This window comes from Mugil cephalus, chromosome 2 (genome assembly GCF_022458985.1).
Source record: "Mugil cephalus isolate CIBA_MC_2020 chromosome 2, CIBA_Mcephalus_1.1, whole genome shotgun sequence".
Classification (NCBI taxonomy): domain Eukaryota; kingdom Metazoa; phylum Chordata; class Actinopteri; order Mugiliformes; family Mugilidae; genus Mugil; species Mugil cephalus.
Genome location: NC_061771.1, coordinates 26,533,595 through 26,550,227, shown reverse-complemented (window position 1 = coordinate 26,550,227; position 16,633 = coordinate 26,533,595). Strand labels below are relative to the sequence as shown.

General features: G+C 44.4%; 2 protein-coding genes across 3 annotated transcripts; one reads left to right on the top strand and one right to left on the bottom strand.

Annotated features, from left to right (window-relative positions):
* Positions 1–3,156: 3,156 nt before the first annotated feature.
* LOC125003885 (G-protein coupled receptor 4-like) lies at positions 3,157–4,993 on the top strand. The gene is made up of 2 exons (XM_047578129.1): positions 3,157–3,545; positions 4,297–4,993. Exons 1-2 carry the CDS (start codon positions 3,180–3,182, stop codon positions 4,834–4,836), a joined length of 906 nt encoding a protein of 301 aa, XP_047434085.1. The 5' UTR covers positions 3,157–3,179; the 3' UTR covers positions 4,837–4,993.
* Positions 4,994–6,260: 1,267 nt separating this feature from the next.
* On the bottom strand, positions 6,261–8,864 carry LOC125003864. Of its 2 annotated transcripts, none has more exons than XM_047578102.1 (3): positions 8,651–8,864; positions 7,219–7,483; positions 6,261–7,141 (listed from the first exon to the last, which is right to left on the bottom strand). In XM_047578102.1, exons 1-3 carry the CDS (start codon positions 8,752–8,754, stop codon positions 6,470–6,472), a joined length of 1,041 nt encoding a protein of 346 aa, XP_047434058.1. In that variant the 5' UTR covers positions 8,755–8,864; the 3' UTR covers positions 6,261–6,469. The 2 variants fall into 2 exon arrangements, with proteins under 2 accessions (XP_047434058.1, XP_047434059.1); XM_047578103.1 differs by having other exon boundaries at positions 8,608–8,797.
* Positions 8,865–16,633: the final 7,769 nt, after the last annotated feature.

Below are 16,633 nucleotides of genomic sequence, written 5' to 3'. Positions count from 1 at the left end.
TGAGATCAGGAAACGTTTTTTTTTTTTTTTTCCCGTTCTGAGCTCCCGTCTCAGCACCTCACCTTCGGCAGCTGCTTGGTCCGGGTGAGGTAAGACAGAGGCTGGACCACGCTGCTCATGGAGAGAGCGGCGAAGGCCACGCCGGTGACCACCGAGAAGGGCCTGAAGTGGCTGGGGCCGTACTGCCTCAGCATGTACTCAGCGATCGGCGGCAGGTAGTGGAAGTTGACCAGCACGAACGCGGTCAGCGCCACCCTGAACGCCCGCTTCTTCACGGGGTGGACCTCCTTCTTGCCGGGCCCGGAGCGGCGGAGGGACTTGAGGATGAGGACTTTGCAGGCTGATATGATCAGGATGTCGGTGCACAGGATCACCAGCATCACGTGCCACTTGCGCAACGACGAGATTTTCACCATGCAGCAGTAGGCCACGGACGAGGCGTCCACCAGCAGGCACATTGACAATCTCAGCTTGGGATCTTTGAGCCAGTGGTAGGCCAGCGGGTGGCAGACGGCCACGTAGCTGTCCACGCTCATGAGGCAGAGCATCGTAGGCCCCCCTCCCTGGCTCAAGCCCCACGTCAGGAAGTTGGCGGCCTCCAGCGTCTGCTTGCACAGGAAACGTACGTACTCCAGGACGAGGAGGACGCAGACCAGCATGTCAAGTATGGACAGGTTCAGCGTGAAGATGTCCGAGGTGGAGCAGATGCCCGGTTTGCCCAGCAGGAGGCGTACGACCAGAGCGTTGGCTGGGACGCCCAGGACTGGTACGGTCACCACCGTGGGGAGGTAGTACCAGGCGACGGCAGATACGTCGCGGAGTCGCACTGTGTCGTTGAGGTTTTCCATTGGTTTGAGTTGAGTATCTGTCAAAAGAGAGAACTATGAACAGACGTGTTATATCACCCTAACAAATCTGTCCGTTTCCCCTGATATACGCCAACATTATGACCACCTTCCTTATGTTGCATAGGTCTGCGCACAGTTGTGACTCAGCAGAAAATGGACATGGGCCTTCGGGTCCCATAGGTTGACATTTCATCCTCGCTTTGCATATCTCACGGCAGGTGTTCTTTTCCACACCCTGTTTAGTTTGTGAACGGGATGCAAATCCACCCAAATGATGCTCGTTCAACACCGTCGTTGTTCTGGTTCTGGTTCTGGTTCTGGTTCATGGTGGACAACGGGGCTCACCATAAATAACGTGTTGAGCCTTAAGAAGTGTCTCTGCCAGGGCTGGCGAGGACAAATATCACTGTTTTTAAGGTGTGAATCACACTAATTGATGCTAATATTTATTATAAACTCTCAGTTTTAACATCCCGTACAATGTGTGCAGTTTAGAAAAACACTAGGGCTTTAATGCCCAGTAGAAAATACAAAAGCATGTGGTGTCTCAGCTCCAGATTGGATCATTCATATGTCTACAGCGTCCCTTCTTTTGCGTCTTATGCGTTCAGCTACACCAAATATTCCTTTTATTCTATTTGCAGAACCAAACACGTGATGTTAACACACAAAAAAAGCTAAAAGAAAAGAGTTTAAATGGTGCTTTAACAGTAATAGTGAATAGTGTTATTAGTTAAATTACCTTTGTTCTTACCATATTAGAGGCAGAGAAAGTCTTAAGTTTTAAGAAAGTTTAATGTAATTTAAAGTCACGTTACCGTTTCCAAATCGGTGCATCTTTCACCAGGACACTGAGGATTCAGGCAGAGGTTACAGGTGACCACTGACAACCTCCTGACAGAAACCAGGCTCTTCATGGACATTAACTCACCACATTTGAATACCCACATTTAAAACCGACAGACACCTCTTCTGCCTTCACGCTGAATTTGGTTGTGAGATTTTACCTCGAATGAGCAATTTAAAACGGATCATGCTGTTTGTAACGAAAAGGTCAACAAAAGGAGAACAAAACTTTACAAGATGTACACCGATCAGGCACAACGTTATTCGAGTTTTGGTCCTTGTTAATGTATTATGTTACACTGATCAGGCATAACATTATGACCACCTTCCAAATATTGTGTATTTCTACCCTTGTGCCTCCAAAACAGTTGTGACTAGAACATTGTATTGTGTAGGTGTTGACCTGGCCTCCAAATTCACTCAATCCCAAACAAGTATCTGTTTCCAGACACCACAGGACGCCCTCCCAAAGGACCATGTCCATTCTCTGATGAGTCACAGTTGTTTTGGAGGCACAAGGGAGACTTAAACAATATTAGGAAGATGGTCATGATGTTATTTTACAAGAAAATGCTCAAAAGTGAAGAAACCGAGGAGAATGTGCTCCTATCAGCGCGAGTCCTACATTGGATCACCAAGAAATGCTCACATGCTACAAGACAAATCTTTTCACAAAACTTGTGTGGACGTTTTGCTAGTTGATGCACGGTTCATCTAAGTGGCTTTGCAAGCGTACGGTATATGCATTCCCCAGGGTTTCCCGTCTTAACCCTTAGTCTAGTAACACCTTGCATTAGATTTCTCATTTCTGCTCAACTTATGCATCACCTGTTTACTGGGGTAGAGTTGCATCAGTGAGATGAATCTTCAGCTGCAGCGCTGCTGTTTGTGCGGTACCCACAGGGACAAACCTGGGATCAGCTACTCTCCTTACAACTCTTCGAACCCCAAATGGAAAAATCGGAGAACAAAAATGAGCAAGCCCTGAAGAAACCATGAGACTGAACTGAGCGGCCAATTTAAAAGGGTTTTATTGACTCGAGAGCGTTATGCTCATCAGGCAGTTAGTTTGAAGAGCCCTGAAGACGAGGGCATACGGCGTGAAGATAATTAACTTTAAACCCTGCGGCAACGCAAGAACCAATATCGTCCAGTTGCTGAAAACATCTCAGTGGATCTGTTTGGCATCTCTGGCCAATCACAGCTCGGTTGGTACAAGATAAAAGGTGACGTTAGTGTCTGCGAAGTGAGTTTATAAGTCTTCAAAGCAGAATCTTCTACAGGTAAACACAGTACTGTAGTAGGTGGAGTAGGAAACCGTGAACGCTCTGAAGGTAAGATGGTTCGTTGTGGTGTCTGGTTTTAACTGTACTGTCCTCTGAAGACCAGGTTAACATTGGAACACGCTTTTTGGGGTAAAAAATTACTTTACATTTACCAACTTTCCTTCTTGTAGCTCCTTCCTCCTCCATCCTCCACTCCACGATGTCCAACCACACCGACCTGCCGGTGAACTCCACCGCCTCCCAGGACCCCCACGGCCCTCCGCCTTGGTACCAGTACCCGGTCTGCGCCGTGGCCCCCTACGCCTTCATTTTCTACTTCGGGGGCAAGGTGTTCAACCTGGCCGTGGGGACGCCGTGCAACCTCCTGGTCATGTGGCACATCGCCAGGAAGAAGAGCGACGCCTCCACGTCGGACATCTTCATCTTCAACCTGGCCGTCCTCGACGCCTACTTCTGCCTGATGACACCCGTGGACATGGTCAACAGGCTGCTGCTGGACGACGGCGGCGTCTGGGTCCTTCAGAGATTCGCGTACGGGGTCAAGGACGTGGCGCCGCTCTTTCTGGTGAGTCGTGTGGGTTTGTGAGTTTATGTTGTTTAGAACGTCCAGGGATTGTTTTTTTATTTCAGTTTGATTGAATGTTCGGCCCAGTTTTTACCAAAAAAAAGCCAAAGCAGTTAAATATATATACTGTTTATTTATATATGTGAAGATTCTCAGTCCATCTCGACGTGTTTGCTTCTTTATTTGTGAACTGAACTTCAGATGAGCAGTGAACATCTAAGAAAACTCAAACCAGATCAGTTGGTTTTTTTGTTTTTTGTTTTAGATGAAGCAGTTGACGTCTTGAAATCGGTCAAGTGTTATTTTCATTTTTCTTGTTATATACACAGATCGGCCACAACATTATGACCACTGACGGGTCATAAGTGACCCGGTCGACCTGATGGTAATTGAAACATTGACTATATTGTGACAATTCAATGTTCTGCTGAGGAACCTTTGGAGCTGGCATTGGTGTGGATGTTACTTAGACGTGTACCACCCACCTAGACCAGACCAGGCACCCCCCCACCCCATAGCAATGACACTCCTTGATGGCAGCAAACATCTCCAGCAGGATGCGACTAAAAAAGAAAATGTGAAAAACATGTCAAAAGGTGTTGACCTGATGGACTGATCAAGTATCCCTGAGATGATCCACCAGAGGCCCCTCCCCTCAACCCATACGACCCAAAGACCCCCCCATTAGGTGGTCATAATGTTATGCCTGATCAGTGTAATACACCATCCTCCTTCCCGTTTGCTGCCGTAGGTCTGCATCTGTCTGGACCGCTACACGGCCGTGGTCCACCCGGTGCTGTTCACTCGGGTCCGTGACAACAAGATCCGCATCTGCGTCTCCGCGGCGACCTGGGGCCTGATCCTGGCCTACGCCGTGACCAAGGGCGTCCTCGGGATCATGAGCGTCACCGGGGTCTTCAGCGGAGTCATCCTCTTCTCGTTTTCAGTCATGGTCTTCTGCAACGTCTCCGTCATCTGGGCCCTGCGGCGCTCCGTGGCCGGGAAGGAGGAGATGCACCCGGTGAAGAAGAGGGCCTTCAGGATGGTGCTGACCATCATGGCCATCATCGTGCTCAACTACCTGCCGCCCGTGGCGCTCATGCCCTTCGTGCCGTACTACTCGTTCGTGGAGTACCGCTGTAAGATCGCCGTCAGCGTGTTCACCATCATGGACCTGAGCTGCAGCATCGAGCCGCTCCTCTACATCTCAAAGATGGAGCGCGGGGAGGGCGGGTGCTGCGGGCGGAGCTCCTCCGAGAAGCCACTCGACGTCGGTCACATCCGGTCATGAATCGCATTTTGGAAAATTCACCCAAGAACATTTATGGATAGTTTGTTGTAGAAAGTAAATACTTCCTCTCTGGTGGACCCATGTGGGACCTCCATGTACTTCAGACATAAAACTAAATGACTAAACTTTTTAAAGTGAACATAATGAACTAAACCTCTCTGTCTTGTGGTTGACATCATATTTATTCGGCTCCTGGCTTCCATATGAAATAATATTTTCATTAAAACAGAAAATGTGAAACGTGTAAACTGTGGATCCTTCATGCTATGACATCACAACACACTTTATATGCACATGACACGCTCACTCTATGGAAAATATAACATTTTAATAAGGTTTTAATAGGGTTTTTAAGGTTATTTTAAGGCAAAGTTTAATGTTACTGTGGGGTTAGGGTGGGTAGTAGCTGCAGATAAACTCTTCTTCACAGTTGACTGGACAATCTTAGATAAAACAAACTGTACTTACTGATGTTGGTAAAAACAGCCACCAGAGTAGTGTTAAGCTCCATTTACGCCCTTTAATCTACTCTCTCTCTATATATAAATGTAAATAGTAGTTAACTCATTCACAACATCATTGTCATTTAACTGACTCTAAATAATAAAGTTTATTTTCTAAATTAAACCAATGACAATGGACCAGTTTAGTCAGTTTTATTCACAGACATTTTTTGATTTATTATCCAAAAACATTACGCAATTATTTAGTTGGATTTTAATAATGTCACAACTGCAAATAAATAAATAGATTAATAATGACAATAATAACAGATAAAATTCCAGTGATTCAAATAATTATCAGAAAATAAATAAAATCCAGACTAGTTTGCTGACAAAAAAAAGAAGAAAAAAATTGAAATCCATAGTGAATATATGTGTTGCCCCTAAATATACATGACAACTTTAAAAACGCAGAATTACTTATAATTCTTTGTAAACTTAAACCTTCCACTTACAAATCTCCCAGGACGGAGGCGTAGTCGGTAACAAAAGACGTCGTTATCTAAAATAGACGAGACTTCAAGAAACGTAAATAATTAAAACATTATTCTCTGTTCTGTGTTTTGTCTCAAGGCGACTGGCGCCAGAAAACCCGTCTCATTATCAGTATCAGCGTGTTTTAATGACGGCCCGGGGCAGCGCCTGGTCTGCAGAGCCCTGATTAAGCACTTAGTTCATTTAATACATGAGTTCAGCCTCATAATCAGGGACACACAGAGGGACCAATTAGCAGCAGCAACGAGTGACCGTGACAATTATGTAAGTTAACGAGCTAAATGCCCAACGCTGTGTAATTAAAGAGCGGCAAATGCAATGTAATGCAGACGATTAAACTGAGTTCACAAACGGACAAATATATATATATATATATTTATATTATTTGTATGGCACTTTTGGTGAACATGAAAATTAAAAAATATGAAGAATTTATATATATGTGTCTTTATTTTAATCAAAACTTACATTTTTTTGTCATCTTATAAAACATTTGTAACAAAATTTAAGTGAAAAATGTGGTTCTTGGTTAGAAAATGTACAATTTCAAATAGAAAAACATGCACATTAGTTAAATTTGCAACATTTTTACACAAATGTATAAATCAGAACTGATCAAACTTCACGTAACAGAGTCAGATCTGAGTTATTTTATCGTGCGTCGCCCTCAGGTCGTCCGCGCTGGCTTCAGGTCCGTCCTCTGAGGTCACGTATCCGGGGTACGCGGGGAAAAACCGGGGGGGCGGCGTCGGTTTGGCGGCGGCGTCGTCTTCCGCCCCCGGCGACCGGACCAGTGGTATCAACTTGGCGTGAGCGTAGTCGATCTCGAAGCCCTCGAAGATAAGCGCCACCCCCCAGGCGCCGAACGCCTCCTCCAGGAGCCGCGACACCTTCCTGGCGGCGAGCGCCAGCCCCTCGTAGTCTCCCTTTTCCAGCCGGAATATGTCCGAGGTCAGAGGTCGCCGGGGGACCAGCACGGTGAACCCGGGGGAGTTGGGGAAGGGGGTGAGGAAGGCCACGTGCCCTTCGTCGTCCCACACCCGCCAGTGCTGCTCCTCCCCCCGGATGATGCGGGGGAACAGGCCGGGGTGAGCGGGGTCGTCCCCGAGGAAGGTCAGGTCGGCCGGGGCGTCCGGCGACGGGAGCTTGGCTCGGATCCTGGTCTGGACTTCGGTCAAGCTGGAGTCGCTCCATCGGGGGGCGGTCTTGGAGGTGGAGTACCCCGGGTCGTGGGCGTTGTGCTCCTCCTCTCCGGCCACGTGAGGTCGCCACTCTGCATCCAGGCCGTGTAGGGGGAGGACACGGATCTGCAGAGGCCACAGTGACGCTTCAGAGGCGGTTCACTTCACAGCACAGCTCGGGAAAAACATTTAGAAACCCTCACCTGGGCGGGTCGGTCTCGGTGGGGTCTGCTGACCAGCGCACATCTCCGAACCTGGAGTCTGTCACAGAGCAGCTTTGCCACGGCTCTGGCCCCCAGCAGCCAGGATAAGTACTCCGGCTCCTCCAGGTGGAAGATGCTGCCTCCGGGTTGGCCGGGGCGGCTGCTCTCCAGGACCACGGTGGCCGGGGTCCAGGGCCGGGGGTGGAGGTAGGCCACCAGCCCGTCGGACTCCCAGACGACGTGACGGCGAAGGGCGGAGCACATGCTGCGGAGCGAGGAGGGGGAGGAGAGTGTGTTCCTTGACAAATCTTCACTGTTTTAACCCGTAAAAGTTCATGCTTTTATAATAATATACTGTAATGTCTAAATTAGAGGTTTAATCAAACTGATTTTACAGCTGGTGCACTTTATTTTCTTCATTAGGAACAAGCACCAAATGAAATAAATACACAATATAACAACCACTTTCTATTTTAAAGATGGAGAAGAGCTTTTTCTTGCAGACACAACACAACATAACACAATAGACACAGAAATAAACAGCAGATGGCAGCAATGTGCACAAATTATTACACTTATTTTTCTTAAGACATTTCAAGTTCCTCTTAAAATACTGAGGTGGGAAAAAAAAGTTCATCTAATTTAAACATTTACATATTGTACTTTTTTTTTTTTTGCACTAAAACTAAGGGGAAAAATTGGAGTTGTTGTTATTTATATGTTATTATGTCATGTTGCTGGTCCGGCCGACTTAAGATCAAACTGGGCTGGATGTGGCCACTGAACTGAGATGTGTTTGACAACCCTGAACCCTGAATTTTATATTTTAACAAAGAAGAAAGAAAAAAAAAAGGAACAATATTTTCCAAAAACACAGACTTGTGTTTATATAAAACGTCCGAAAAGCAGAATTGTTCACAGGACTTTTAACAAGATTATAGTTACACACAAGGAAAAACATTTAAACCACCCGGTTTAAATAATATATGGAGATGTGTGATGTTCCACATGTGGGTACGGGTTCTGAAAAACTCCTTTAACCAAATCTAAAATAAGAGTTCAGTCATAAGTTAATGTATAAGTGTATTAGTGTTCAGGGTCACACAGCTGTGACTCAGAACACGTGAAGGGACACGAGGAAGTTCCCATCAAGTCACAGGAAACAAACTTTATCATTTATAATTGTATTTTTTGTCTATGAATTTTGTTAAGTTTATGAATTTATCTTTAATTTCTAACTTAATATAAAGCCGAAAGAACCGATTCATCCAAGAGATGGATATATAAACTTTAAATTATTATTTTATTTGTAGTTACACTGGAAAAGAACGAATCTTGTCATAAATCGCTTGTTTTTAGAATGGAGTTTGGTTGATTGGTCTGACCTACCTTCTGATACTAAACTTTGTAAACAGCATGAAACAAAACCGACCTGTCTTCTCCTTCTTCTTCTGCTTCTCTCGGCTCGTTGTTAAATGTCGAGTAGTAAACACAAACAGAGAGAAATGCCGTGAAAGAAGCTGCTCTCATCCACATTAATCATTGTTTATTACGCCAAACCATTTAAAAGTCTATGTAACAGACTGAAAGAATTTAATTTACTTTTAGCAGCTTAACTTCCGCTTCTTCGACTTCTTCTTCGGTGGTTTATTATCATCCACAAACCTAAACAATGCATTACTGCCATCTGCAGGCCTAGAGGGTAAAGCAACCAGCTGGAAAATGCAGTCGTATATTTAGAGAGAGTATTTTAAAACAGGTATTTTTCAGTTGAGTTTTTCTTTTTTTTAAAAAAAGTTTTTCTGTACAAACATAAGTTCAGGTTTGGTTTTTGATGTTTTTAGCTTCAACTTCTCATTCCTACAAGTCTTAATCACCGTTGGTCAAGATTTAAAAATGCAACTTCTTCTTCTTCCTCTTGCAGAGTTTCTGGAGGTTTAAACAAGTGAAATTTTAAGACCTTTTTAAGACAACTACAGGTTAAACTTAAGACCTACACGAAAAAAACAGAGACCCAGAATTACTTTCGAAGTAACAAAATTCATTCAATTATCAACCTCAGGACACCCCTCAACAGTGGGCTCGACTAATGACCTTACGACTAATGACTCAACCTTCTTCTTCCTCTTGTTCTTCTATCTACTTGTTCACCTTCTCCTTTTTGTTCTTTCCCTCTTCCTCCTTCTTGTTCACCTCTTGTTCTTAATCTTCGTCTCCTTATTGTTCCTGTTCTTCCTCTTGTTTCTTCTTCTTGTTATATACACGACACAAAGTCTCCCTCAGCCCAATAAACTCAGTGAATTCTTGACCTGTCAAACCAAACTAGCTTGATTTAGATAATCCATGACTTAAACAGAATATTTTCACGGTTGAGTTGAACTAATTTGAACTGAATGTTCCAACTTACTAGTAATTTATTACTGCTATTATTCCTGGTGGAAAATAATAATAATAATAATAATAATAACAGACTTTGTGTAACAAGCTAAATAATGAGAGAGGTCGTGTTTGCCCACTTATTGAAGGGTCAGTCCGACCTGGGTCAGGACAGCTTGGTCACTGCGACACGACGTGACGAAATCACGGCAGCAAGGTTACTACGTGGGCGAGGTCGAGATCTGCTCCGCGCGCACGCTTCGACCCATGTTCTGGCATCGAGCGCTACACGTGAAAGAGATTCTGATCACATAAACATGTGACATGTGGGTCGTATAATAATAGTTCCGAAACGGCAAAACCTTTATCTGCAGTTTTTTTTTTTTTTTTTTTTTTTTGCAAGAGACAACAGGGGGCGCATGTGAGCTGCACACAAAGGTGGAAGACTCCATCACCTGGCTGGATCACCGGGTATATTAAAAGTACCCCCCCTTAAAAAAAAAAAAAAAAAAAAACAGCATTTGTACTCATTTCTTTGACACATACCCCGTTTACTACAGATCTGACTGGAAACTGTGTGTTAATTCCTCTTATCTGGTGTCAGCTGTGAACTCACTTCCTCTTTCCCCTGAATGTCAATATTATTTTAGCTCTTCTCCTGTTACTACAGCCTGATATGACTCACTCACGCACACATGCCACGACATTCCCGCGTATCTGTAGGAAGACACTTCATTCTTTTAATCTCTTCATCGTGCCTAAGGCGGCAGGAGCTCTGTGTTTAGTCTTTCAACCAAACCCTAACGTTCAGACAGCGATTGAGGAAGTAATGACCAGACAAAGGCGCATTTACATACAAAAAGCTATGTCTTTTTTTTTCTTTTTTTAGCTTTAAAGCTGTACAAAAACTTCTTTTACACACATACACGCTGCCCTACAACAGAATTTCAAAGCCAGAGTATAGCTTGAACTCATTCAGATAACAGTATCGCAATATATTTGAAGTAGATAAAGGAAAGATAAAAGGCTAATATTTAACAGCCTCACTGGGGAATTGGCTGTGTGATACGCCGATCAGGCATAACTTTATGACCAGTTGTGAACAGTTGTGACTCATCTGTTGTGACAATGTTTCTGAGGAGTGTCCTGTGGTGTTTGTGGGGGGAATGAGGGGGGGGGGGGGGGGGGGCTCTGGGTCATATGGGTTCAGGGAAGGGGCCTCTGTGGATCATCACACAGATACTTGATCAGTTTGGGAGGTCAGGTCAACAAGTTATTCGTGTTTTGTTGTTGTTCCTAAATCATTTGTGTGTGTGTGTCTTTGGGGATGGCTACTACCATCAAGGAGTGTCATTGCCTGGTCTGGTGTAAATGGGTGTAAATGGGTATAAATGGGTGTAAATGGGTGGTACATGCCAGGTCCAAAAGATGGTCAATGTTTTTTAGTGGTTTTAATGTTATGGCTGATTGGTACATACTTCAGATCCATCTTCCACACACATTTCTCACATTCGGAACTTGAGCCATTTACACGTTACATTACTTGTATATGTGTTAGTTTACCTGACATAAAGACAATATGTCGCGTAGAGGAAACGGACCTCGGCCTAAAACCCGTTACCTTTCAGCATAAATTCAATGACATTCACATGTGGTGGTCACATGAGTGAACAAATGCTTCGTCCCACTTTCTGGTAGTAAATCTGTCCTCGTAATCTGCAGCCCCGTGACCTCAGTAATGAGCTCAGCTGCTCAGAGATCCACCGTGAACGGTGTCAGCTGAAGACCAGCGGGATGACTCACTCCGTCAGGGAGGGTCAGGGAAAGAGAGAAGAGAAATTCAGACGTGGAGAACAAATAAAAACAGAATGTGCCTTGTAAGAAAAAAAACTGACGGGGTGTGATACAGTTTCATCTGAACGCAGAATGTGTTTTCTGAGTTAAAATGTGTTTGAGGCTGACAAGTAGATCGTTTAAACCTCCTTCTAACAGGAAACCTTTAAGGAAAATGTAATTTGCTTTACACTGAACAGAGTGATGACATTTGATCTTATTTGATGGCGCGTTATGCACATTTAAAAAAAAAAAAAGTGTAAATTTTCCAAATGTCAGTTCAAAGCACAGTTTCTCAGAAAAACGTCTCATTTGCAGCGACACTAATAAATCGTACCCTTCTACACACTTCACAGTTTCTCGTTCCGCTCGCTGGTGCGGGGCGGAGGTGTGATGTATCAAACACATGTGCCATGCGGCGCAGATGTGCAAGTGTAAAAACAAACTAAACCACAGACAAAGACGCCGGGGATCGTCGAACATGACTGAAATTGAAACGAGACACTGACTGCCTCGTACATAACCCTGGGTTCATGGAAATGTTTAGAAATCTGGAGGAGCTAGCTTTCACAAACTCATTGTTACATCATCCAGGGTCCCTTTAGCCACGTGTGGTTTGTGAGTGCTGAAGTGTTGTGTGTTCCTGTTTTCACCTTCTGTTCGTGACACTGCAGCTATTGAACAACTCACTGTTGAAATCAGTATTTGGTGTATGTATAGTTTGCTGTGTTTGGGATGTTGTGTAACATTTGAAAGTCCTGGTCCGATCATTTGACTTGTATAAATATTCAGTTGTTCATTCTGCTCATTTCCTAGGAAAATAACTTTTTTATTGGTTTTACTGAAGCCATTTTTTAAGCGATCTATTTAGCTCAATCCCAACGCGACACGCATCATAGTTTGACGCGCAGTTGATGACGTCACCGCGATCGCATCATTACACGTCGGACTGCTGCGGCTCCCCTGGTTATCCCGTTATAATTTACACATTACTAAAACGTGATGATTTCGTAAACATATATGTGTGATGTCAACGAAATAGAAAATAAAATGGTTCTGTAAAAAAAAAAAGGTTTCATATTTTCGCGACGAAATTTCAAAATGTGTCAGGTCACGCTAACTGCCACTAACGGCCATTAACGGCGGCGCCGCTAGAGACGCAAAGCATGATGGGATATTCACCACCCGTTGAGTGACACAGTCAATGGTGACGGTCACTACTTTTCGCAGTGCTTCATGGGAACTTTTAAGGGCCCTATGTAGGGCATAGCATTTGATCAATAAGGTTTCGGACACCACTAAAAAATGGCGAAATGGGCGTTTTCGGACACAGCCCTTATTTTCCTTTTCAGAATAGGGTAGAATAGAACAGAATGCCCTTTATTGACATTACACAGTGCACAACGAGACTGGAGAGCTTCTCCTTTCCAGTGGAAAAAAACAGAAGTATGTACGAAATAGTGCAAAGAAAGTATTATTTACAGAGATAAAATATACTAAATAGTAAAGAATATATATAGATATAGATAGACATTTATTTATCATCATGAAGTCTTTGACTGTGCAGTGAGAATATTTGGAATTTAAAAACTCTGTGCCAGCTACATCTAAGCATCTCCATTTTGATAATAGTTTGAATGTAAACTAAATAAATCGCTCGTATTCATGCTCATATCTCATACACTGATTTTGCACAGAGGAATTTATTCTGATCTGCTGTCATTCTTTTTATTACTGACTTTTATTGCCACTGAAAACAGCCAAACCATGTGGATGAGGGTACGGTAAGAGTTAATTCGAGAGCTATGTTAAAGGCATCTTACGCGTTACTACGTTCTGTCAGTCATCTGCGTACGAGACGTCGTAAAATGTCTTTACCAACAAACAGGAGACTGTTTATACTGTAAACTTAAGTGAACTGTGTCCTCAAAACAAGCTTTTATCCTGTGGCAGGATGTAATTCTCGGAGAAACTGAGTCAAAAGTCACCAACTGCTTATAAAACTACACATAAAATGATTATTTTTATCCCTGAAAATCTGTGAACCATCAAGCCAAGGTCAACACAGGCGTGGGAACACAAGTGAGTTCAAAGATATGACCAATTTTCCACTTGGTTCTGCTGGACTTTCCACTTATAAATGTGAAAAAAAAAAGAATGTTTTGGAATAATTCCTCGAAACAGAATTCCTACGTAATTTCCCCTGGTATACGAAGTAAGGTTCATTCAGGGCTATGGTGTACAGGAGTTGTAGTTCATATCACCCAGGAATAGAGCGGAGAGAGAGGAGCCCGAGGTCAGAATAGCAGAAGGTGTCAGTTTGCTTGGCTGTCATTGACTTACAGTAGACACACTAATAATAACCTTTACAGCCTTACCGGGTTTCGCTCCCTTTGACGAGCCAAATGCCACGAAGTCTTGTAATGTAATGTGATGTGTAGCTGAGGATTGTCTCAACGGCCTGCACTTGAATGCCTCACGGCTTAAATAAACTGCAGGCTGTGCAAAGGTACAAGTCAGGACTGGTTTTTACCTGGGTTGGTTCAAGGCAACGTGTCTAAAAAGACGGTAGAGGAGGTCTGTGGAAAGCCATTTATTATTACATCTAGATCACAGGTCTTCAAGAGGGGTTCAGTGACGCCTGGGGGGGTCCGCGGAGATACCACAGGGGGGCTCACAAAATCTTTGGTTGATTAGACAAAGGGTTAGGGTTATAGAAAAATGAATATTTGAACCCGTGTATCATTTTAATAGCTTGATATGAATGCAAAATCCCTGGCAGGGCTGTTTCAAGACAAAGAGGAACCTTGGGGGCTCCATCAGGGAGACTCCCAACGTGTCATTGTTGTAGTGTCTAAGAGGGTTTCAAGTTGTGTCACTGATTACTGAGCGAATGTCATCATTCCCCAGGAGGCCCTCTCTGGCCTCTAGCTAGCAGCCCCCATCTATTATTGTCATTGATATGGACCAATATCAGCCAAGTCTGGGGGCCTCCCAAGCATTTGCCTAGTTTACCTGTCTGCCTGTGGTGAACCTGGTCTTTGACATGAAAACAGTGAAGACCTCTCATCTAGATAATATAGGCAAAGAAATACATCCGGCTTATTATAGTTAATATGGGAAAATATTAGAAATACCTCCCAGTATGATGAGATACAAACCAACGGCACCAAAATCTCCAGTCGAAAGTACAAGAATCTACTATTAAACAACCACTTTCAACGAACCTCAACTCAACTTTTTTTGACATCTAGCTTAGCTTAGTTTAGGGACTAGAAGTAAGTAAGGGACAGCCATAAACCTGACCCCGTCCAAAGGCAATGAAAGATGTGTTTCAAAGCATTTCCCCATAAAGGACCAGGCTCTACCTTCATTCATTTATTTTTTCTTTCATTTTCCGTAACCACTTGTCCTCTGGAGGGACGCAGGGGACGGGGACGCAGGGGGGACTGTCCCAGCCGTCATGGGGCGAGAGGCGGGACACACCTCGGACAGGTCGGCAGTCTGTCGCAGGACGGTGGGTGGAAGTCGGAGAACCCGGAGGGAACCCGCACAGACATTGGGTAAACATGCGCAGAAAGGCCCCAGTCAGTGGATTCAAACCAGAACCTAATGACTGTGAAGCGTCAACACTAAACCACCACAACACTTTACCCCTCTGAAAAAAAACAGCCCTAGCTTTGTACTGGTCAGGTATGAGATGGAACATGAACGTTTCATTTAATGTTCAGTCTCAGGAATAGCTCGTTACCTCGCGTCACGCAAACAGCTTCGGCTCCACACGACGCTCTGCTAATTTTCCCTAATACGCTCGGGTCTATATAAAAACCCTGGGGCCCAGACTTTGGCAGCGGCGGTGGTGACGAGAAGAGGAGAAGCCCCGGGGCTCTGGATGCAACGAGGAAATAGACTGTGACGAGCTCGGGCCTTGGCTCGGGGCGTGAACTGGACGTGGACGGGGCGGTGGAAGGGCTGAGGTGCTACGACTGAAATAACAGCCGCCAGAAATAAAGTTAAAGTTTGATCAGCAAAGTCAATATTGAGAGAATCTGAATGAATAGGCTGAGAAACTCCCATAGGCAGCTGAGGAGGTTGTGAACGGACGAGGATAAAGATCTAACGCTGATATTGACGCGTCGTAAACGGCCGTGTGAAAAGTGATTTTTTTTCTAGATGCACAGGGATTAATAAGAAGTGTGTCATTGCCATTATTCTGCACACGAGGAGAAGAGATAACGCTGAGTCACGGGGCTGAGATCTTAGATTATGCAGAGAGCACGGAGGAATGTGACGGGACGAGAATCCGTTTTGCTTGAAGCCACTGCGCCCATTATCTTCTCACGTAGAACAGAAGGAAGTGCCGTCCGTTGAAAGTGCGAACACACATTCGCCGCATACTTCAGGGCACATTGTTTAAAATTAGGTTCGGGGTCGACACGTGAAGCAAGTTAAAGGCTTCTCTGGCAGAAATCGGACTCCGCAGGTATGTTTGCAAACCCCGGCCCTACCCCTGGATTCTTAAGGTCACGGCTCACGTGGTAGTGCACATTTTCAAAGCTCACTACTTCTGCCGCTACACGCCGATCAGCCACAACATTAAGACCACTGGCAGGAGGAGTAAATAACAAGTCAGTGTTCTGCTGGGAAACTTCTGGACCTGCCATTCATTCATGTGGATGTTATTGGGACATGTAGCGCCCACATAGACCAGACCAGGTACCAACACCCCATAGCAATGACACTCCTTGATGGCAGCAGCCTGACACAGACACACACACACAAAAAACGGTTTAGGAACAGCTCAAAAATCATGAAGAACAGCACGAGGTGTTGACCTGGCGTCCAAAGGCCCCTTCCCCTCAACCCATAGGACCCCCACTAACAACATATAGTGTTGTCACACACCACCAGCATTTCCAGATGTACGATAACTATCGTATTTGTATATTACCCTCTGTATGATCAAAAATTCCACAAATCCAAATGACTATTAGCAACAGTGCTGTTTATTTAAAGGTGAAACTGCATTAAAAGTTATACTTTATGGTCTGTGTTTGTTGCTTTACTGTAGAAGACTGTTCTGAAAATCGGGTATGTGCGATACTCGTCCTCAAAATACAATAATTTTACGCTTCTGGTGCGATAATTTGTCATTTTCTGGTGTTTGTCATCCGGCAAGACTGGACACCACAGGAGAGACCTACAC